General features: G+C 39.2%; 1 protein-coding gene across 4 annotated transcripts in view; it reads right to left on the bottom strand.

Annotated features, from left to right (window-relative positions):
- cdkal1 (CDK5 regulatory subunit associated protein 1-like 1) overlaps positions 1–19,154 on the bottom strand; it is a 256,133-nt gene that overhangs the window by 52,512 nt on the left and 184,467 nt on the right. For all 4 annotated transcript variants that reach the window (XM_044208561.1, XM_044208562.1, XM_044208560.1 and 1 more), the window contains exon 12: positions 18,102–18,164. In XM_044208561.1, the coding sequence (XP_044064496.1) occupies positions 18,102–18,164 (63 nt within the window). The remainder of the gene's footprint in view (positions 1–18,101; positions 18,165–19,154) is intronic.

Genomic DNA, 19,154 nt, shown 5'->3' with positions numbered 1-19,154 from the left:
CATGTGATGCTTAAGACATTTTTTAAGAATCAATAGGCAGAAACAAAGAGATAATTTATAAATAGATCACAGGGTCTAATACATTTGTAACTGGCTCTAAATTTTGAACCCGTTCTTGAAAACCCAATCCTAATATAAACACACTACATGCACATAGTCACAATGTGATTCTTTCTGTGCTCCTGTGTGTGTGTGTGTATGTGTGTGTGTGTGTGTGTGTGTGTGTGAAAGCGGGTGTGGTTAGGTAGTGATTGCTGACTTAACAGATAGAAGGCAGATGTGGGGTGAAGAGTCAGACTGATGTTATTAGCCACTGGTGGTTTCATACACATATGAAAAGATAGATGGGTCTACCAAAGTCTGGCACTAAACCTCTTTATCTTGGAAAGAACAACGGTACAGGGTTTAACAACTCATGCAATGTCAGTGGCATTGAAGAAAGCCTGTCTCTGTAAAAAATACACTTTTCAGGAAAAGAGAAAAAATTATATCCCCACTGACAAACACACTGGGTTAGTCAGAAAGCCAAATTTAGGTTCAACTGGGACTGATCATAAGACAAATTTAAAGGAGCTGTATGCGACATTCACTGCCACTAAATGTCACACTAGAGCAAAAGCATCTCAGACCAAAACAAACAGACACTATGGCCCACCAGACTCCATTGAGAAAAACAGTAATTTTACCTTGCAGATCGTTGTAGAACACACTTCATTCAAACTGGACAGAAACCAAATAAAACTCACCAAAACCGTCTTTGTTAGTCTTTCCACTGTTCCAACAATCACCAATGCTGGTTTGGTCGAAATAAATCCTTAATTCACCGCGTTAGATGAGAAAAGAAACAGCTCTCCTCAAAGCCAACAGTTTCACAGCGAGGAAGTCACATGCACTAACATGCACATGTGGCCGGACCGGCTGTATAAACAAAGCACAGAGAAGTTTGGATAACAACACATACATAGCGGGTGTGACAAAGCAAAGAGTTGTTTTCTGCTATATTAATGTTCAGACTCTCATATATAGAACCTTTAACAACAAAACTGACTTTTAACTTTTGAAAAGTAAGTCCATAAGTAATAAATAACACCATATAAATATGCAGCTTTAAATACATGCTTCTAATGTGTCAAGTAAAGAGATATGAAAAAAATAAAAACAGACACATTTAGCATATTGTACTATGGTGCCTTTACGCCCTCAAGGGTCTTCAGTTGAGGTACAATAATTCACAACATGATGGAAGAAAGTTCCTTTGGACAAGTGGATAACCTGTAAACATACATTGCTCAAGATAAATGCTCTGCAACTACCAAATAAAATCAATAAGTAAATGCAAGATTCCAAACGGTGTTAACATGTAATTTACAATAGACGATAAGCTCTCCACAGATTGTTAAATGAGAAGTTAAAGTAGCTAACAAAGGAACTGGTGTAGTTCACATCTATCAAGGCAAAAAGAATGAATCCTACAGAGATTGGCTGAGTTAGTCCTCTGTCTTGACAAAGTGTGTGCGACTGTGAATGTGTGATACTGTGATTAACTAAGATTTAAATGGGAGGGAGTGAATACAAGGGCCAATCGTAAAACACAAATAACATTCACAAACTAAATAACTCTTTTTTGTACCTAGATCTCTCCCTCTTTCCCTCGAGTGTTTGTCTGTGTGCTGAATAAAGGCAATCTCTGCTTTAGTTAGCAGGGTTGGGCTATCTGGACTGAACATGGAATGAAAAGAAGTTGAGATCCCTAAACAGCGTGGGAGTAAGCAAGGAAGGCAGAAAGGCAGAAGACAAAAAAAAAAAATCCAACCATGGTTTTAGCCTGTAACCTGAAAGAATGCATCTAAATTTCCATATAGATTGTAGTGAGTTTTGTTGAATCAGAGTTCTAATATGTCTAAGGACAGGCTATGCTAAGCAATCAGGCACAGACAAACAATTACTAGGGCTGATAAGCCTGTATACATGCATATATATAAAAACACATATATTCCGACATTTGCATGCTCTCGCACAGTATGGTTCAATGATATTGAAACAACACAAAGAGTCATGGCAACACGTACTGTACATACACAGACACACGCACATCCAAAAAGACAAATGTACAGAGACACACAGAACACAAATTCTGTATAATCAGCTGTGATGATGCTGAGCTGTGATTGTGAAGTGAGACTCCATCCACTACAGAATGGCCCTCATTAAGGATGACCCCTTGTTAAAGGCCCAGCCAATCGGGGACTAGCAAGAATTGTACTCTAAAGCAATAATCAGTGTTGATAAGGTTGTGCAAGTAGGTCTAAGTTCCACTTGGCCCAGGTATGAATTCACAGGCCCAACAGAAAAAAACAAAGCAATTCAAGTAATGTATTACCATAAAAACACTACAAAGAACAGATATGGCTCTTATAACTGAGTCACCTGTTTTCTGTAAATGTAAAAAAATAGTGAAGTGAGAAAACCTCAAACAAAGATGTAAGTTCCAAGTCCCCACTTATGATAAATACTTGTCAGCTTGATACAAACAAAACCAGTAATTTCACTACTGAAAAGTTCTTTGCACGAAAATGCCAAAACAATAGAAAAATAGCTAATTCTCTTCTGGTACCATATACTGTATTATTGTTGAACATTGCCTATGGTTGGATATATCAATAGAGCATGGTGGTCATTAAAAGAGAAGTAATTGCAGCCATTTTCACACCTCAGTTATTACCAGTTGTTCCTACTCCTCCTATTTGGAGGAAAGCATAAGATTTATCGTACCCTATATATGGTTGAATTATTCTAAAGAAGAGCGAGAGAATCCACTTTAGCCAGCCAAGCAGCTGCACAATATAAAAGGTAATACACACACATAAACACAAACACACATACCTTTCCAAATGAGCCTGGCTGAATGGGGGGCCTATTGACTGAATCAGGAAGCATTCACACTTCTGTCTAGGAAACCATTTAGCAACACAAGCCCTAATACCCCTTCCTCATTCATTTCTCTGTCCTTTTCTCTCTCCCTCCCCACACACACTCCCTCCGACCACCCCTCCATTCAGATGTCAGTCACATAGCATGCTGTTAAAAAGAGGTAGCTGCAAACCCATGGTGTCCTCTGGCCCACTGCTGTGTGTTTGTGTGTCTAAGTGTGTATATGAGTGTGAGTGTGTGAACCTGTCTGTGTTTGTGTGTGTAAATATCAGACAAGCTGACGCCTTTGGCCCAACAAATGGGAGCGATCAACAAACCATTACAGCGCACACTATGTCACTTTGAGAAAGAAGAGCGTGAGTGAGAGAGAGGGAGTGAAAGAGCAGATATTTTCTTGAGATTGTATTATAAAAGGAGTAAAATTATTTCAACAAAGCAAGCCAACTGAGCCATTAAGATTTCTAAAAAAGCAATTTTTTCCAGCCCATCTCCATTTCCCAATTCAACTCAGTTACTAAGTGAACTTATAAAACTTTTCTCAAGCTGCCAAAGCAGATATACAACAACAATCTCCTTTTCATTTTCATTTTTGGCTACACAACCTTGGAACTATGAAAGAGAGATAGAAAGATTCCACTGAGTGCTCCCTAATGTTTTCAGCAGCAACCTCCATTACAGTAACTAGGTTAAATGGCTGTTTTCATGGCACTGTAAACTAATGCTCTAGGTTTCACTAGTTAGAAAACACAACAAAATACACAATTTAGAGATTAAAGAATGGACCACCACATAGCATAATATATAATGAAGTTAGAAGTTCCTTGGGTTTGGATGGGAGTGTCTGCCTCTGACCAGCATAGCAACTCTGCTCAGGTGGTTTTGTTTTCTTAAGGTTCAGCATTTGTTGTGTCATAATTTTATCACAAATAGTAACTCATTAATTTAGAAAACTTGGCAACTCCTCCGAAACTGTTGGTGCCACACTTTCCCTTGTATGGGTATAGAGAGGCATGTTAATTTCCAAAGCAACCTGCAATGAAATTGCAGTTAGCAACTATTTGAATACTGCTCGCCTCACCCTCCCCTTCCAAGTGTGTAGGAGTAACTACAGTGGCCGCGAAACTCGCAAAAGGCCCTATCTAGAGCCAATGATTGTTTTTTTTCCGTTCTGGGCTACTGTAGAAACATGGTGGTGCAACATGGCGGCCTCCGTGGAAGGGAATCCGGTCCCTCTGTAGATAAAAATGGCTTACTGTAAGGTAACAAAAACACAACAATTCTTATTTTCAGGTGATTATACACTAATGAAAACATACGTATAAATATTATATTCCATTTCTGCCAATAGGTCCTCCTAAATGTTACATAGTGGACCTTTAAGGATGGTAACAGCCTTTAATGTGTCTGAATTAAAAACAAAAACTAACAACACACCAGCCAAGATTGCCATGCTTAGCAGAGTTTTATACTGTTTGTGTGTACTGTATGTCTCTAGAACAGATACAACGTAGCTATAATGTGGTGTCGCATAAACTAAAAAAATATACAACCTGGGAATATTTCAAAGGCAAATGTTTGTTTGGCACCAAATGGACTAAGTAATTGTGGAGGCTGACATGTGTGTTTGCACTTTTGTGGGACCATACATGTGTATGTGTTGTGCAAGTAGCTGTTGTGTAATCTTGACAGATTGAGAGCATGTATACATGGCTACAGTGCTCTACTGTACAGTAGCAGAAGAAAATCATGTCTTTGGCAAGCAGCATTGCAATGTGGGTGGAATATCAGTGTACACATTGTACACAATACATGTAGAGACACAAACACACACACAGAGGTCTCATTCCATTTGTGTTGTCTTTGATCAAACAGGAGGTGTAATATTACCCAGCACACTAAGATATTATACGTATCTTAGCCCACCTAAAGCTACGGAGGAATCTCTCAGTTGTAAAACCTATTTCTTTTGTCTATCAACTTAGTCATAGATAGGTCCTCTCAATATTTATCAGATACCCATCAGGCCGTAGACCTGCTTTTAATTGAAATTTTGAAGAAAAAAATGCCAAGAGACACCAGAAAAGTGTACAGTTAGTCTAATTCTTTAACTAACAGAAGAAAAGTATAATACTAGTAACATATATTATTACACAACAGCTCATTTTTAGGGCCTAAGAGTCAAAACAGATGGCTGTTATTTCCCATGTGCTGGCAAAAAATGTGGTACCAGAATGCTGATGTTTTGGACTTGAGCAAGCGGCTGTCCTTTTTTGAACAATCCATGTCCGTTCTGCATCCACTTAAAATAATAATAATTTAAAAGATTTTATTTAGATTTCCAAATATACACAATGTACATCATATATGCCTGCATCAACAAAACAAAGACCTACAATCCTAATGACAAAGCAAAACAAGACAGGAAAACAAAACATACGAGGACAAGTTTACCCGCATATGAAACAAACGCTCAATAGCACAGTATGTGAAATGTAAATGAACATAAATATACATAACATATAAGTCTTCAAATACAGTTAATCTTTATCGAGTACACCCCTATTTTATCCTTCACCAACTGAAACTTCAACAATACGATCAGGGCCTTCATTTCTGACCACTTTATTATCATGTACCAGGTGTCATTATGGTCCACCTATCCGACATTCTAAAGAAACACAAACACAAACAAACAACAAAAACATCAAACTAGGTTAAAAGTTAAAGTCCACGTTTTTGATTTTTTTCCAGTGTTTGAGTATAAGTTTCTTAAATACAATTGATGAAAAAAAAATAATTCGACTATATTCAAATATATCTTGAAATATACAAATTGATTGATAAAAAAAAATTTCACCCCCAATATCTCTGATAACCAATGTTATATACAAACCAAATTTTGCAACAATCCCACAAAATGTGGATCAATGAATCCTTAAATCCACATTTAAGACAGTTCCCTGATATATTTCATATATCAGGAAACTATCATATTTATAAACTGTATCTCTTGTACAGTAGATTCTGTATATTGTTTCATATTGGATGAAACACAAATTTTAAATGACCATAATATCTCTCGTTCATTCCCTCCATCTTAAATTGATATCAGTTATCCTTAAATCTTGGTTTCAAAAATGTATTCTAGATTGTAACAAAGTGTCTACAGAATATGATTTCTGCAGGATTACGTAATATTAACCTGTTAATTTAGTATCTGTTTCTGAATCAAATATAATTTCCTCTAGATGCTCTGCTGTCCAAAAGAATGTAAATCAAAAGATTGGATTAAACCTCTTAGTTGCATATACTTGAAAATTCTGCATTAGGCAGACCAAATCTGTTTTGCAAATCAGTCCAAGGAATACATTTGTTTCCATTCATTAAATCATTAACAGTTTCTATCCCTCCGTGTAAACCATCTTAATAGTAAATTTTGAAGAGCTATCCAAGGATTGTTCCATAAAGGAGCATTGTTTGGAATTTATATCGGCTCACTCAAAATATTCTGTATTTACTATAAAGTTGACAGAGAGTAGAAAAGATTTATCCATTTAATTAAGTCAGATGTCATATCATTAACAAAATACATTTTTCTTAATATCTGTTGCTAATTGTCACTTATTGCACATCTTAAGTACTTAATACTGATTGTCCACTAAAATAATTGTTATAAGTCCTGTGTTTATTTTTCCCTACTGCCATTATTTCTGTTTTTTCCATATTCATTTTATAACCTGAGACGATTGAATATTCAGATATTTTTTTTAAACAAAGGCTGTATAGATTTTTCCAAATTAATTAAATACATCAAAAGATCATCACCAAATAAATTAAGTTTATATTGGTGTGTACCTATACAGACACCCTACTATTGCTGCAGTAGGTGGCGGCATAACCCTCTCCCACCCATCCTATACCATCCATATCCACAGCATTGACGTTTGGCGTAGTTGAAATTTAATCCATAATATTAATAATAATAATAATAATAATAATAATCCTTAATAATATCCAATTCCTGTCGGATTGGAAGATATTCCTTGCGTCTTCTCCTCAGGTTAGCGGACAGTTCCTGGACAAAGCATTATCTGGTCTTGGATCTTGATTTCTTTGTCACCTTGTGGCTTTATTATGTTGACTTTAGTCTGGTATTTCCATAACTTCATGATTATCATGCGTGGATAATTCTGCTCCTTCACACCAATTCTGTGGCACTATTCCAAATCCACTCGAGTTATTTTCCATCTTTTTGACCACTGACTTTAGTTTCAACAGATTTCACCTTATGTTCTACTGACACCAGCATATAAAGTATTTTCTACGTTTATATATGGGGTCGTCCTGTCTCCTTGTTGTTCTCTGTTCTCTTTGTTTCTGGCCTTCAAGGGCATGGTTAATTTGATTGTCTGTGCTTCTAATGATGGACAAACGCGACAGATCTCTTAAATCTTTCACAATTATAAACTTAGACTTGCTTTAAGTTTAACGTCTAACTTCCATACAAATTCGCCTGGTTCTTTATTATAACGCTGTTTAGGCACAGCTTTCCTGGAGCTACTTGCACCCCATGAGTTCGATCCTGCGCAGGAACCCCTCTCTCACAGTTCTGCATCCACTTTGAAATGGCCTATACACAGCTCTGGGTGTGTTCAAAAACAACATGCAGTACAGCTGCAGTGTGGCATGAGAAATGACTGACAGAAGCAGGTATGTGTTAGTTATGAAGGCTTAAAGAGCATTTGGTCCCAAGAGAAAAAAAATTGATAGGTCCCTGAACACCACCTGGCCCCTATTTGTGCAGCACCCAATATATAACTTAAGAGAGAAGCCATAGTTATCAGGGGCAGACGTATAGTATGTATGTTTGTCAAGTGTAAAGGTTATGGGAAATCATTATTAAACAGTCTGTCTTGAACCGCAAGTAAGTGGAAGCAGCAACACTCTGTATCTGTGTGAACACCACATGCATGTGAGCTGCTGCAGTTCAGCGAGGTAGCCGTCATGCACAGGTAGAGGTAGGCAGTGTGGTGCGGGTGTAACCGCTGCTAACTGTAGCTGCCCATAGCTAGTTAGCTCAGTTAGCCGTGCAATTAGCGGTCCTAATTACCTGCCTCTTAAAAGGAAGGTTTTTCTTGCCACTGTCACCAAATGCTTGTTCATGGTGGGATTTGTTGGATCTCTGTAAATATTATAAAGAGTACGGTCTAGACCTGCTCCATAGGAAAAGTGCAATGAGATAACTTCTGTTATGAATTGGCGCTATATAAATAAATAAATTGAATTAACGCTAACTGACTCTGCCCAGAATGGGAGCTCGGAGCACCGAAGGAGTGTTAGCACAGGACCTTTGGACAACCGGGAGGAGAAGGTTTAATAAAGCTAATAAAGTTTTATTTAAGCTATTAAAGCTAATAGGGCTGCTTGCTGCATGGCTAAATGAGCTAACTAGCTAACAGCAGCTACAGTTAGCAACAAGTAAAGCTATCTGTCCATCAGGAAACTCCGTAGTAAACAGTAAATTCATCAAATTCAGGTTAAAAACAACAACAACGCACTTGGTCTTTGCAAACGTAAATGATGTATGTGTCACATTTTGCCTCGCCTAGGTGTGGCAGTGTCACGTTTTCAATGCGTTCTCATTCTGCGGTCAAGTTAGCAATAATAAATATGCAACATCCGGTTAGACTTTCAAAATAAAACTTGTTTAGGAACATTTCAGACGGTCACAGTTTAGTTAGATTTATCAAGATCTGCCCATCCACTAGCTATATTTATTAGAAATAGTATTACTGTTGTTTGTGATTGTGTTTTTTAAATTACGTACTTATTCCACATATTTGTCAATTGTCTCTAAACAGAGAGCGAGAGAGACGAGCAGACACAGACACTGGCAGGCGTGTGTGTGCTTGTGTGTTAGGGGTGTAACAGTACACAAAATTCAAGGTTCAGTATGTACCTCGGTTTTAGGGTCATGGTTCAGTATGTTTTCGGTACAGCAGGTAAACAAAAACAAAAAATGTATTATTGTAATTTATTTTGAAAAATGTAAACATTCAACAGTAGCTCATTGGCCATAATTCTTACTGTAACAGTTAATGCACTCAAATACTGTCATATTGTCAATAAGAAAAAATAAATAACAAATAACACAAATATCAGTAATGCTCCATCGTAAGACTCTGACCTGTTGATAATTCCTGAACTGCAGCTTGCGCTCATTTATACAGGGTAGGCACAACAGACTAACTAAAATGTACATATGAAGGCACATTGTAGCGTGGCTCAAGCACTCTGACCATATGTTTAAATTCTTTATTCTCTACAACAAGTATGGTCCCACATTTGCAGCAATAAACACTCTTATAGCATTAGTTATTGATCTGGCATGGTCAGAATCTGCATTGAGAGGCTGCCTGAATGCTGTGGGGAGAAGGACTCGCACAAGGTGATCCTTTTAACTTCATTGTTGCAGAAGAAGCGACGCCCCGCAGAAACACATGAAAAGCTTTCTAAAAGTTAGAAATTCATGAGGTTATTATAAAGATCAGCACTTTATTGTGATTAGAAAAGAGCAGAGGAGCAGAATCGCTTGTTGACTAGCATGGAGAAATGTGCTTTTGGTGTAAACAGACTACTGGACCCAGGAGAAATTACCTAGCGTGGCGCTTCGTGGTGCTTCCGCCTCCTGTGTGTCCCCAGCGTCAGGCACCAAAAATACTTAGTTGGGTTTAGGAAAAGATCATGGTTTGGGTTAGAATAACTACTTCCTTAAAACAATCAAAGCTGACTATTGGTTTCGCGTGGGAAATTAACCCCGGTCTCCTGTGTGAAAGTCTTGTGTTTGACCCATTACTTTTATGTTTGATCCGTAAGTAAATTTTGAATTTACTTATGAGATCATAAGTTGCATTCAGGCTTGAATTGATTAACCTTAATAATAAGGTAATAATAAATTTGCTTCAAATTTTGCTCTGACCTCTTCTTTAAGTTTGTATTCAACATAATACCTTATTATCCCAATGAAATGTACTGAAACAAATGTATATGTGACACAAAAAGGCAATTTATAATTTTGACCAGTAAAAAATATGCTTGGCCGGTGGATTTTTTCGTCTACCAGTCCCTTTGGCCGGTGAGTCAAAAACTTAATTTCAACACTGCTCTAGATCCTTAAATTTACATAATTTAAGACATTTCCAGACTTTATATGAGCCATGCTGAACCTGGAGACAGACAGAGAACAGAGAACTTGTCTTGCCCTGAATAGTCAGTTAATTAAGAGTAAAGGATAAAAAAAGTATGGCCAGCAAACGTCAAATTCAACAAAGATGGAGGTTAGCTTCTCGCAACAATAAGACGGTGTAGTCCCTCATTCGTCCAGGAGTGTTCTATCGTAGAAAAGGTTTCAGTCGTAGTCATCTGGACACTGTTTTCAGAATCAAGACGTTTCGGCTCCCATCCGGAAGTTATTCTCATTTGTGAAAAAATGAGACGGGAACTAGAAATTTAAGCTACTCTTTAAGCTACTCTTAAGCCCTGCCCTCAGGGAGGAGGGCTAACCGCCGGAGTATCTGTTAATAGCTAGTTTCACCTGAAACTGACCTAATTGTTTCCAAGATGGCCCAGTAATCAGTAACCAGGCCTATTGTTTTCTGGTTGCACCTACCTCATCACTGTTAAGTGCCTGATTAGCATGTGATTGGCGTGACCAAGGTGTTAATACACTGTGATAGACTTTGGGCAGATTGAATCTCAGACCACCATTTCTGTTCAAAGAGGGGTTCTCTTTTTTCACAAAAATGGCTTCCTTGACACCCCGTTCAAACCAACGCAACAATGAAAAACAACAGCAGCTTAAAAATCCCATTTTACAATATAAAAGTAATTAAAATCGGCAAAAGGGAAAAGAGCAGAACACTACTTGTTCAGTTTAGCAACATGTGGAAGATATGAAAAAAATATATGTTGGGAAGAGAGAGAACTGTTAAACTAATTAACATTTTTTTCTTTTTCTTCAAATGATAAATAACAATGTCAACGTCTATGAGGCCAACTGGGATTTCAGAATAACTGAAGGGGGAAAGTTTTTTGAGTGTATTTAAGTGTTTTATTTTCTGCAAATGACATCTTTCTTGTTAGTCATTATCAGCCTTTCATTTAGCCACCTCTACATCCCTCTCTATTTCCAACTTCAAGTTTTCCATCTTGCTCTCTCTGTGTGCGTCTTGTGTGGCTGGGCAGGTGCAACGGGCCATGTTGACAGCTTGTCCCTCCTCTCTTGCCGCAGGGAAAACTGTCACCCTTGTCATTCAGGCCTATGAACACAGCATAGAGAATGTATGTATGTGTCTGTGTTTGTGTTCTCAGGAGACTATGACAGTGTGGGTGAGAGGGGAGAGGGGCTTTATTAGCTCTGCCAGAAACAGCTGAATGCATGGACACTCACACAAACGTTAAGTTTGCTGAGAATGACTTAAGCAACATGGGAGTTTCACAACGTCAGTCTGGATGGGCAAAGCCTTCAGGGAGCAAAACTTTACACCAGAAGACACAGTGATGCAGCAAAGAGAGATAGGTCTGTATGTGTGTATTGTGTTCAAACACTTTTTCTAACTACACACACATTTGCACAGGGGAATAAACCGTGGTCACTCTATACAAACAATAACAAGATGGAAACACTGTGTATCACCCCTGACTCTCATTGATGAACATAACAGGAATAATTACTTGTAATGTAAACACAGAAAACAGCAGAGGCCTATAGCCTATAAGATGAGAAAAAAAAAATAGTCCAGTACCAACTTAAAACATAGCTGCGAACAAAGGTTGAAAATATTGGCTGTACTGGATGATCCCATATATAAATGTGTCAGAGTGCATGTGAACAAAAGCAGAACTGGTAAATGGCAAGTATGCAAGTTGGAATCACCTTGGTTAGTTTTTAATTGGGTGTCAATTTTTCATCTGGTTACTTGGTTGATACTGGTTACCAATACAGTTCATGTTGATGCTTTTTTACTCAGAAGCTCATGTTTCATGTTACTTGTGTTCACTTCAAGAACACAAGTCATGCACTAGACTGGTGGAAAATGTAACTATTTGACACTTAAACACTGTTTTGGGACCTGTACACGTCAACACTATACCATACTTATTTTATGGGTGAGGCACCACCACTCGTGGGACGAGGGCAGCAAAAAAATAAATAAAACAAACAAACAAACAAACAAAAAAAAGAGCCGGAACCTGTATTCCAAAATACACAAACACAAGGATCCAACATGGCTCAGTGGGTTACACAGTTAAGGCCTTAGAGAGTCTATGTGTGTGCGTAGTGTCTGAGTGTGTGTGTGTGTGTGTGTGTGTGTGCGTCCGGTGCAGGGCATTGGCCCTAGACAAAGTGCTCCGCCAGCTTTCTGCCCACTGGTCTTTTCATTGCTGATGGATGGGCCTTGTTCAGCACCATCTGGCTATAGGATATTTCACATTAATCATCACAAACACACGCACGCACACGCACTTCTGTCTCTTCTTAAACATACACACAGCATATGAGTACAATTGTCTACATGTAAATGAACACACAAGAAAACATCTACGAAACTGTTTAATATACAGAGACGAAGTGAAAGAAAGAAAGAAAGATTCTTATTGACAGCCCATTTTTGTTTGTGTTTTAGTTAGCCATTTTCCCCATTTGTGATTCAGAGCTAGCCATGGGAGATTAAGAAACAAACTTAGTACAAAAAAAACAAAACAATTAGTTCATTAAAAAACATTGTTTCATTTGGTTGGTAGCCTGGAGCTATGGAGCAATAAAGCCTCACTTACCCACCACCCCCCACCCTGACTCAGTCTTTATTAATGACCTTTTCATACATATACAAGGATGCGTATTAACAATAATGGCTGTAAAGACGCTCTCTCTCCCTCTCCTTTTGTCTCTTTCTCCTTTGGATACAAACACACACACACACACACACACACACAGATGTGTTAGTAATATCCTTACATAAACCGTAAGCTGAAAGCCCAGGCACCCAAGGGAATTAAATGTAAAATGAGGGACATTATCAGACTTCATTTATTTCTATCTAACGGCTATATGGGCTTAATACAAGCTGATTTGCCTCAACATTTCCACGGTGTATGGACGGGCAGAACTGTGGTTGATCTGGGAGGAAGCATGCTTGACATTAGATTTATTATCATTAAATCGTATCTCATGGCTATCTGGGTTTTTAATGCAAGAGGATTTATTTGCACATCGACACAATCTATGGAAAAGGAATAAGACCTACAGGAACCTGGCTGTAAGTTGAGCTGCATGGAAGATTTACAAGAAACTTGCTTGACATGTTAAAAATATTTATGTATGAGGGCTATCAGATACCATATAATAGGACGGGATTACATTTGGCACATTTTATCAACAAAATATAGTGAAATAAGCAATGATATCAGTAAGTTAGTTCACATTTTACTCTGCAGGGGATTAAAAACATATGATGTTTATGAAGCAGTAATAAATGTGGCATATCAGAGCAGAGTAATCATTTTCATCTTATTTTTTTATTATCCACTTAATGTGTAATTTATATTTCAACATAGCTGTTAACAATGATGTGCTTTACAGCATGGAAAAAGCAGAATGTAATCTACCAAATACAAATGAAAAGAATATCACAAATGAATGTAGAAATTAGAAAAGAATAATGTTTTTTATGACTAGATTTCTAGTGTTGTCCTTTAGGAGAGGGCATTTCAGAAGGTCTGGGGCTCTGACTGCGGCCATGTTTCATCTTTAGCCTTAACTGTGGAATGGACAGGGGCTTCGTCCCTGAGGATGTCAAGCTGCACACTGGCTCACCGTGAGTTAAGAGGTCTAAGAATTGGTGAGACAATACAGTGCCTTTTAAGTGGTACTTCACACAAAATCTATCTTTTGAGAATGAAACACTCACCCCCTGTATGCTCTGTATTTTCACAAAAAAGTACAAAATATACAGCTAACATACACATACATACAGATGGTCATGGAAGAAGAGGATTTTGCTGTGGGAGAAATTTAAGAAACTGAATGTGTACCATGAAATTTGCAAGTGTCTTTCAAGGGTTTCAGAAGTGGTTTGTAACACGTAACACATTCAGAGACATTCTTTTTTGGCTTTACCTAAAAATTCCAGGACATTTGCAGTAGCCTGATTTAACTCCTTCAACAATCTAAACCTTCATGAATCACCATGAGAACAAGAAGGTATAAAAGAACAAAGCGTTTAGTAATATTTGTGAGATAGAGAAGATCAGCACAGCAGGCTCTGTACACAGTTGGTTTCAAAATTCCTCCGCAAATTGTACCTGAGGAGAAAGCATGTTCACATATACTAAGTATCTAATTTAGATGCAACCGTGTTAATCTATATTGAAGATATTCTCTGCTAACTTTGCCCCATTCACGTTCTCTGTTTGCGTATGCTTATGCACATGTGCATGTGTGTTCCGTACTATTATTTGTGTGCCTGTGTGTGTGTGTGTTTCAGTGTGTGGGAGGAAAAGATCCATGCCTGCCACAGTGAAAACGTGATCTCCCTTGTATCATTTTAATTAGTGTGTAACATATAACAACTGTACTCTAGAGGTATACCCTCTGCAAAAAAACATGGACAAGCTAAAGCTTTGCTAAATGACACAGAGTGACACCTGCAAGAAAGGCTATCAATCACCAACATATTCACAACATTCACTCTGCAGTAGCAGGCCGCCACCTTCCTTCCTCCCACCACTATTTTGCCTTATTTCTCGTCATGATAGGCAAGTAATCACTAACCAAACGCGAACATATCTGATAGACCATTGTTATTTACATGATCGCAGCAAAGTGGACAACCTATTTGGCTGGGTGTGGCAATACACAAGGACCACTGAAAGTCTAATTTGTCAAAATGTAATTTTTTCTTTTTCATGACGGCAGAAAAATGTGGTGACAGCTGTTGTCATGGGGTTGTCACTTTCAAAAGGACATCTTTATATACAAACTCAGCACACAAACAAACTCACTCTCACACACATTGTTGTCATAAGGGTCTCATCATCATAAGCATGTCAGATGTTAACCTTTACAACTCCAGACTCAATACCCGAGTGCACTCATATTAATCTCGGGTGACTTCAACCATGTCAATGTTTCAACAACACTGACTAATTCCACCCAATATGTGAGTTGTCCTACTAGAGAGGAGAGGACACTGGACCTGCTGTATGCTAACGTTAAGAGAAAGAGTTTCCCCTCGGGGATCAATAAAGTATTTCTGATTCTGAAGGATGCATACAGCTCTCCCACCCTCCACCCCTGGGTAGGTCAGACCACATCCTGGTTCACCTCAAACCCTGCTATGTGTCTCTGGTTAAAAGGCAGCCTGCGACCACAAGGACAGTGAGGACATGGTCAGAGGAGGCCTTATGAGACACTTCAGGGATGTTTTAAGGTGACAAACTTGGATGCACTCTGTGAGCCTCATGGAGAGGACCCTGACCGTCTTATTGAGTGCATCACTGGCTACATTAACTTCTGTGTGGACTGCAATCTCCCAACTAATAGGATGGTCCATTGTTATCCAAATAACAAAGCCTGGGTAACAAAGGACATCAAAGACATCCTGGATGCCAAGAGGAGGGCCTTTACCGATGGTAATAGGGAGGAGGCGAGGGCAATCCAGGCTGACCTGAAGGTTAAGATCAGGGAGGCAAAGAAGAAGTACAGGAGGAAGCTGGAGTGGAAACTCCAGCAGAACAGCATGAGAGAGGTCTGGAGTGGCATGAAGAGCATCACTGGCTGAAGGCAGCATGGACAGGGCCAACAAACTTAATCTGTTCTTTAACAGATTCGACACACTGGCTCCTGCTCATCCCCCCTCTAACTCAGGTGCTGTCTGCCCTCAGACTCCTCTGAGTCCACTGCTCCCCCCTCCTCCATCTTCCTGGGAGAGTCCTACTCCCCCCTCAACTGGCTCTCAGGCTAACGGTCCTCTTCAGACTGATGACCCGCTCCCCGTAACCTCTGCTGCTGACCAGGTGAGAGGACAGCTGATGAAACTCCACTCAAACAAGGCTGCAGGCCCCAATGGCGTTTGCCCAGGGGTGCTAAAAGCCTGTGCCCCCCCAGCTATGTGGAGTCCTTCAACATGTCTTCAACCTGAGCCTGAGTCTTCAAAGAGTCCCTGTTCTGAGGAAGACATCTTGCCTCGTTCCTGTGCTGAAGACGCCGCATCCCAGTGGCTCCAAGGACTACAGACCGGTAGCACTGACCTCCCACATAATGAAGACCCTGGAGAGACTGGTGCTGGAACAGCTGCGGCCCATGGTCAGATCAATCCTGGACCCCCTTCAGTTCTCCTACCAGCCCCGGCTGTGAGTTGAGGACGCCATCATCTACACCCACCTGGACAAGCCGGCAAGCACAGTGAGGATCATGTTTTTTGACTTCTCCAGTGCGTTCAACACCATCCAGCCAGCCCTGCTGGGTGAGAAGCTGGCAGCGATGCAGGTGGATGCCCCCCCTGTGGATTGTTGACTACCTGACTGGCAGACCACAGCATGTGCATCTACAGCACTGTGTGTCGGACAGTGTCAGCAACACTTGGGGCCCCTCAGAGGACTGTCCTCTCTCCCTTCCTCTTCACCATCTACACCACAGACTTCAGCTACCACACAGAGCCCTGCCACCTTCAGAAGTTTTCTGATGACTCTGCTGTGGTGGGAAGTATCAGCGGTGGTGATGAGACTGAGTACAGGGCTGTGGTGGGTAACTTTGTCTCATGGTGTGAGCAGAAGTATCTGCAGCTCAAGCGACAAAGTCTAAGGAGCTGGTTGTAGATCTACCAAGGGCCAAGACCCTGGTTTCCATCCAGGGGGTCAGTGTGGAGATTGTAGAGGACTACAAGTACCTGGGAGTACACATGGACAATAAACTGGACTGGGCTAAGAACACTCAAGCGCTTTACAGGAAGGGCCAGAGCTGCCTCTATTTTCTAAGGAGGCTGAGGTCTTTCAACATCTGCCGGACAATGCTGAGGATGTTTTATGAGTCTGTGGTGGCCAGTGCTATCCTGTATGCTGTTGCATGCTGAGGTAGCAGGTTGAGGATAGCGGACGCTAACAGGCTCGACAAACTGATCCGTAAGGCCAGTAACATTGTGGGGGTGGAGCTGGACTCTCTGGCCATCAAACTCTTTAACTCCTCCCTCAGTGCCTAAGTCACTAAACTGGACATTGGATCATTAACATCACTGCAATACTTGAAATAATTGTGTAATATTCTCTGATTAATACTCCTGTGCAATATACTCTATTTTCAGTTAAAATTCCCTATTTATTGACATTTATTCATACTTCTATTACTGCTTTGCAATATCCACCATCTCATAATCATCTTAATAAGCTACACTTAACTTGACAGTACTCATTATTGCACTATTACTTATATTATTACATTGTATTATACCGTACATTCTTCAACCTCTAAATCCACTTTGGTACTTACACTTCTTTTAGCTTTTATACTTATATCCACTTTGTACTTAATTTATCTTACCTGTATTATAGTGTATTACATATATTCGTTCTATTCTCAAGTGTGCATTGACGTGATAGTGAGCAGCTGTAACGAAAGAGTTTCCCCTCGGATCAATAAAGTATTTCTGATTCTGATAAGCATGTCAGATGTTAACCTCATAATGTATGAGCCCATACACACACAAATATAGGAATATATACATACACACACAGTTGAGGTGATTTACCTCTGTCTTCAGAATTCAATCTCTCTCTCTCACACACACACACTGTAATCAGAAATAAACACTAGATTGCCGACAACAGGTGTCAATCTTGAGGAGATGACAAACTCATCACAGCCATAAAGACAATACGGTGATGGTGACCTGCAACTACTTTTGATGTCAAGTGAAGACTTCTGGTGTAGAGGTGAATGAGATTGAATACTCAAGGCTCTCCACATTAAGAAATAGGCAGATAAAATAGTTGACTGTGTTGCAAAGAAAACAATTAAATTAAGCACATTTTAAGGACAAAATTGAAACAGCTGATAGATACAGAAATGTAAACCGGGAAAGTAATCCAGGAACAAACACTGAAAGACGTCTTACCTTGTGGTCGTAGGGGTTGTAAGAGTGGAAGAGCTGTGACAGCTCTTTAGTCCTCTGCTTCTTCTGTAGACAATAAAAAAAGATATAAAATGAATTTAAAGTTTAAAAGCCACTCATATAATGCATATATAATACAGCTAAAAAGACCAATGAAAAAAGCTGGGGCTTGATTACCACTTAATTTAAATGTAATTGTAGATAGTGGAGTATAGATAGATTAAAATCCATTCATCTAGATGGGGGAAAATGTCTAACACTTGCTTTATATTAATGATTTAATACAAGCCTATTCATAGGTGATGTCCCCTGTGTGCAAACTACTTAGCCTTTGCCCTTTCTAAATTTGAACGTGACTTCCTCTGAATTCGCTTGTCTTTCGTGATTATTTTGTTTGTAGTATTGTTCTGGCTCTGTAAAGCCCATTTTACCACTGTACACATAAATATGACTTGAGTTCATTGGCAGATTATAAAACATAATGAAATGTTCCCTGAAACTGCCTGAAAAGTTAATCATATAATGTAAGTATCCCCTCAGTATGTCTGCAGTAGACATGTATTGTACAAGGGACAAATTAATCACCTTTCAGCAACACTGATCAGGATTTATATACTTTATATATCATATTTTCCATACATTTCCCTACAACACCCAGGATCTAAAATATGTTCCTTGGCATTACCCCATCCTCTTCTGCTGGTCTCGCAGACAGAAAAATATGACATATGGTATAAATATGGACATACAGTACAGTTTCACTCATGTTAACTTATTGGGTCACTTAAACAGAAGGAAAACAAATCACCATGGCTGAGAACGACGCCTACAGTAATTTATTAAATGTATAAAATATGGAATGAGCAGAGGGAAAAAAATAATTTATTTGCCCATCAACTGTAGCAGAAAATATATCTAATTTTATTAATGCTCAAAGTCTGGCCTTAACTTTGCATGTCCTTAATGTGTAATAAGATGCACAAGCGTGAGACATGACTGTTTGAAGTGTGGCAATTGTTAATGCAATCAGTTACATGAAGCCGACGCAGTTACAAA

This window comes from Siniperca chuatsi, linkage group LG9 (genome assembly GCF_020085105.1).
Source record: "Siniperca chuatsi isolate FFG_IHB_CAS linkage group LG9, ASM2008510v1, whole genome shotgun sequence".
In the NCBI taxonomy this organism is placed as follows: Eukaryota; Metazoa; Chordata; class Actinopteri; order Centrarchiformes; family Sinipercidae; genus Siniperca; species Siniperca chuatsi.
The sequence above is the reverse complement of the archived record's forward strand: the minus strand, read 5'-3'. Positions and strand labels throughout refer to the sequence as shown.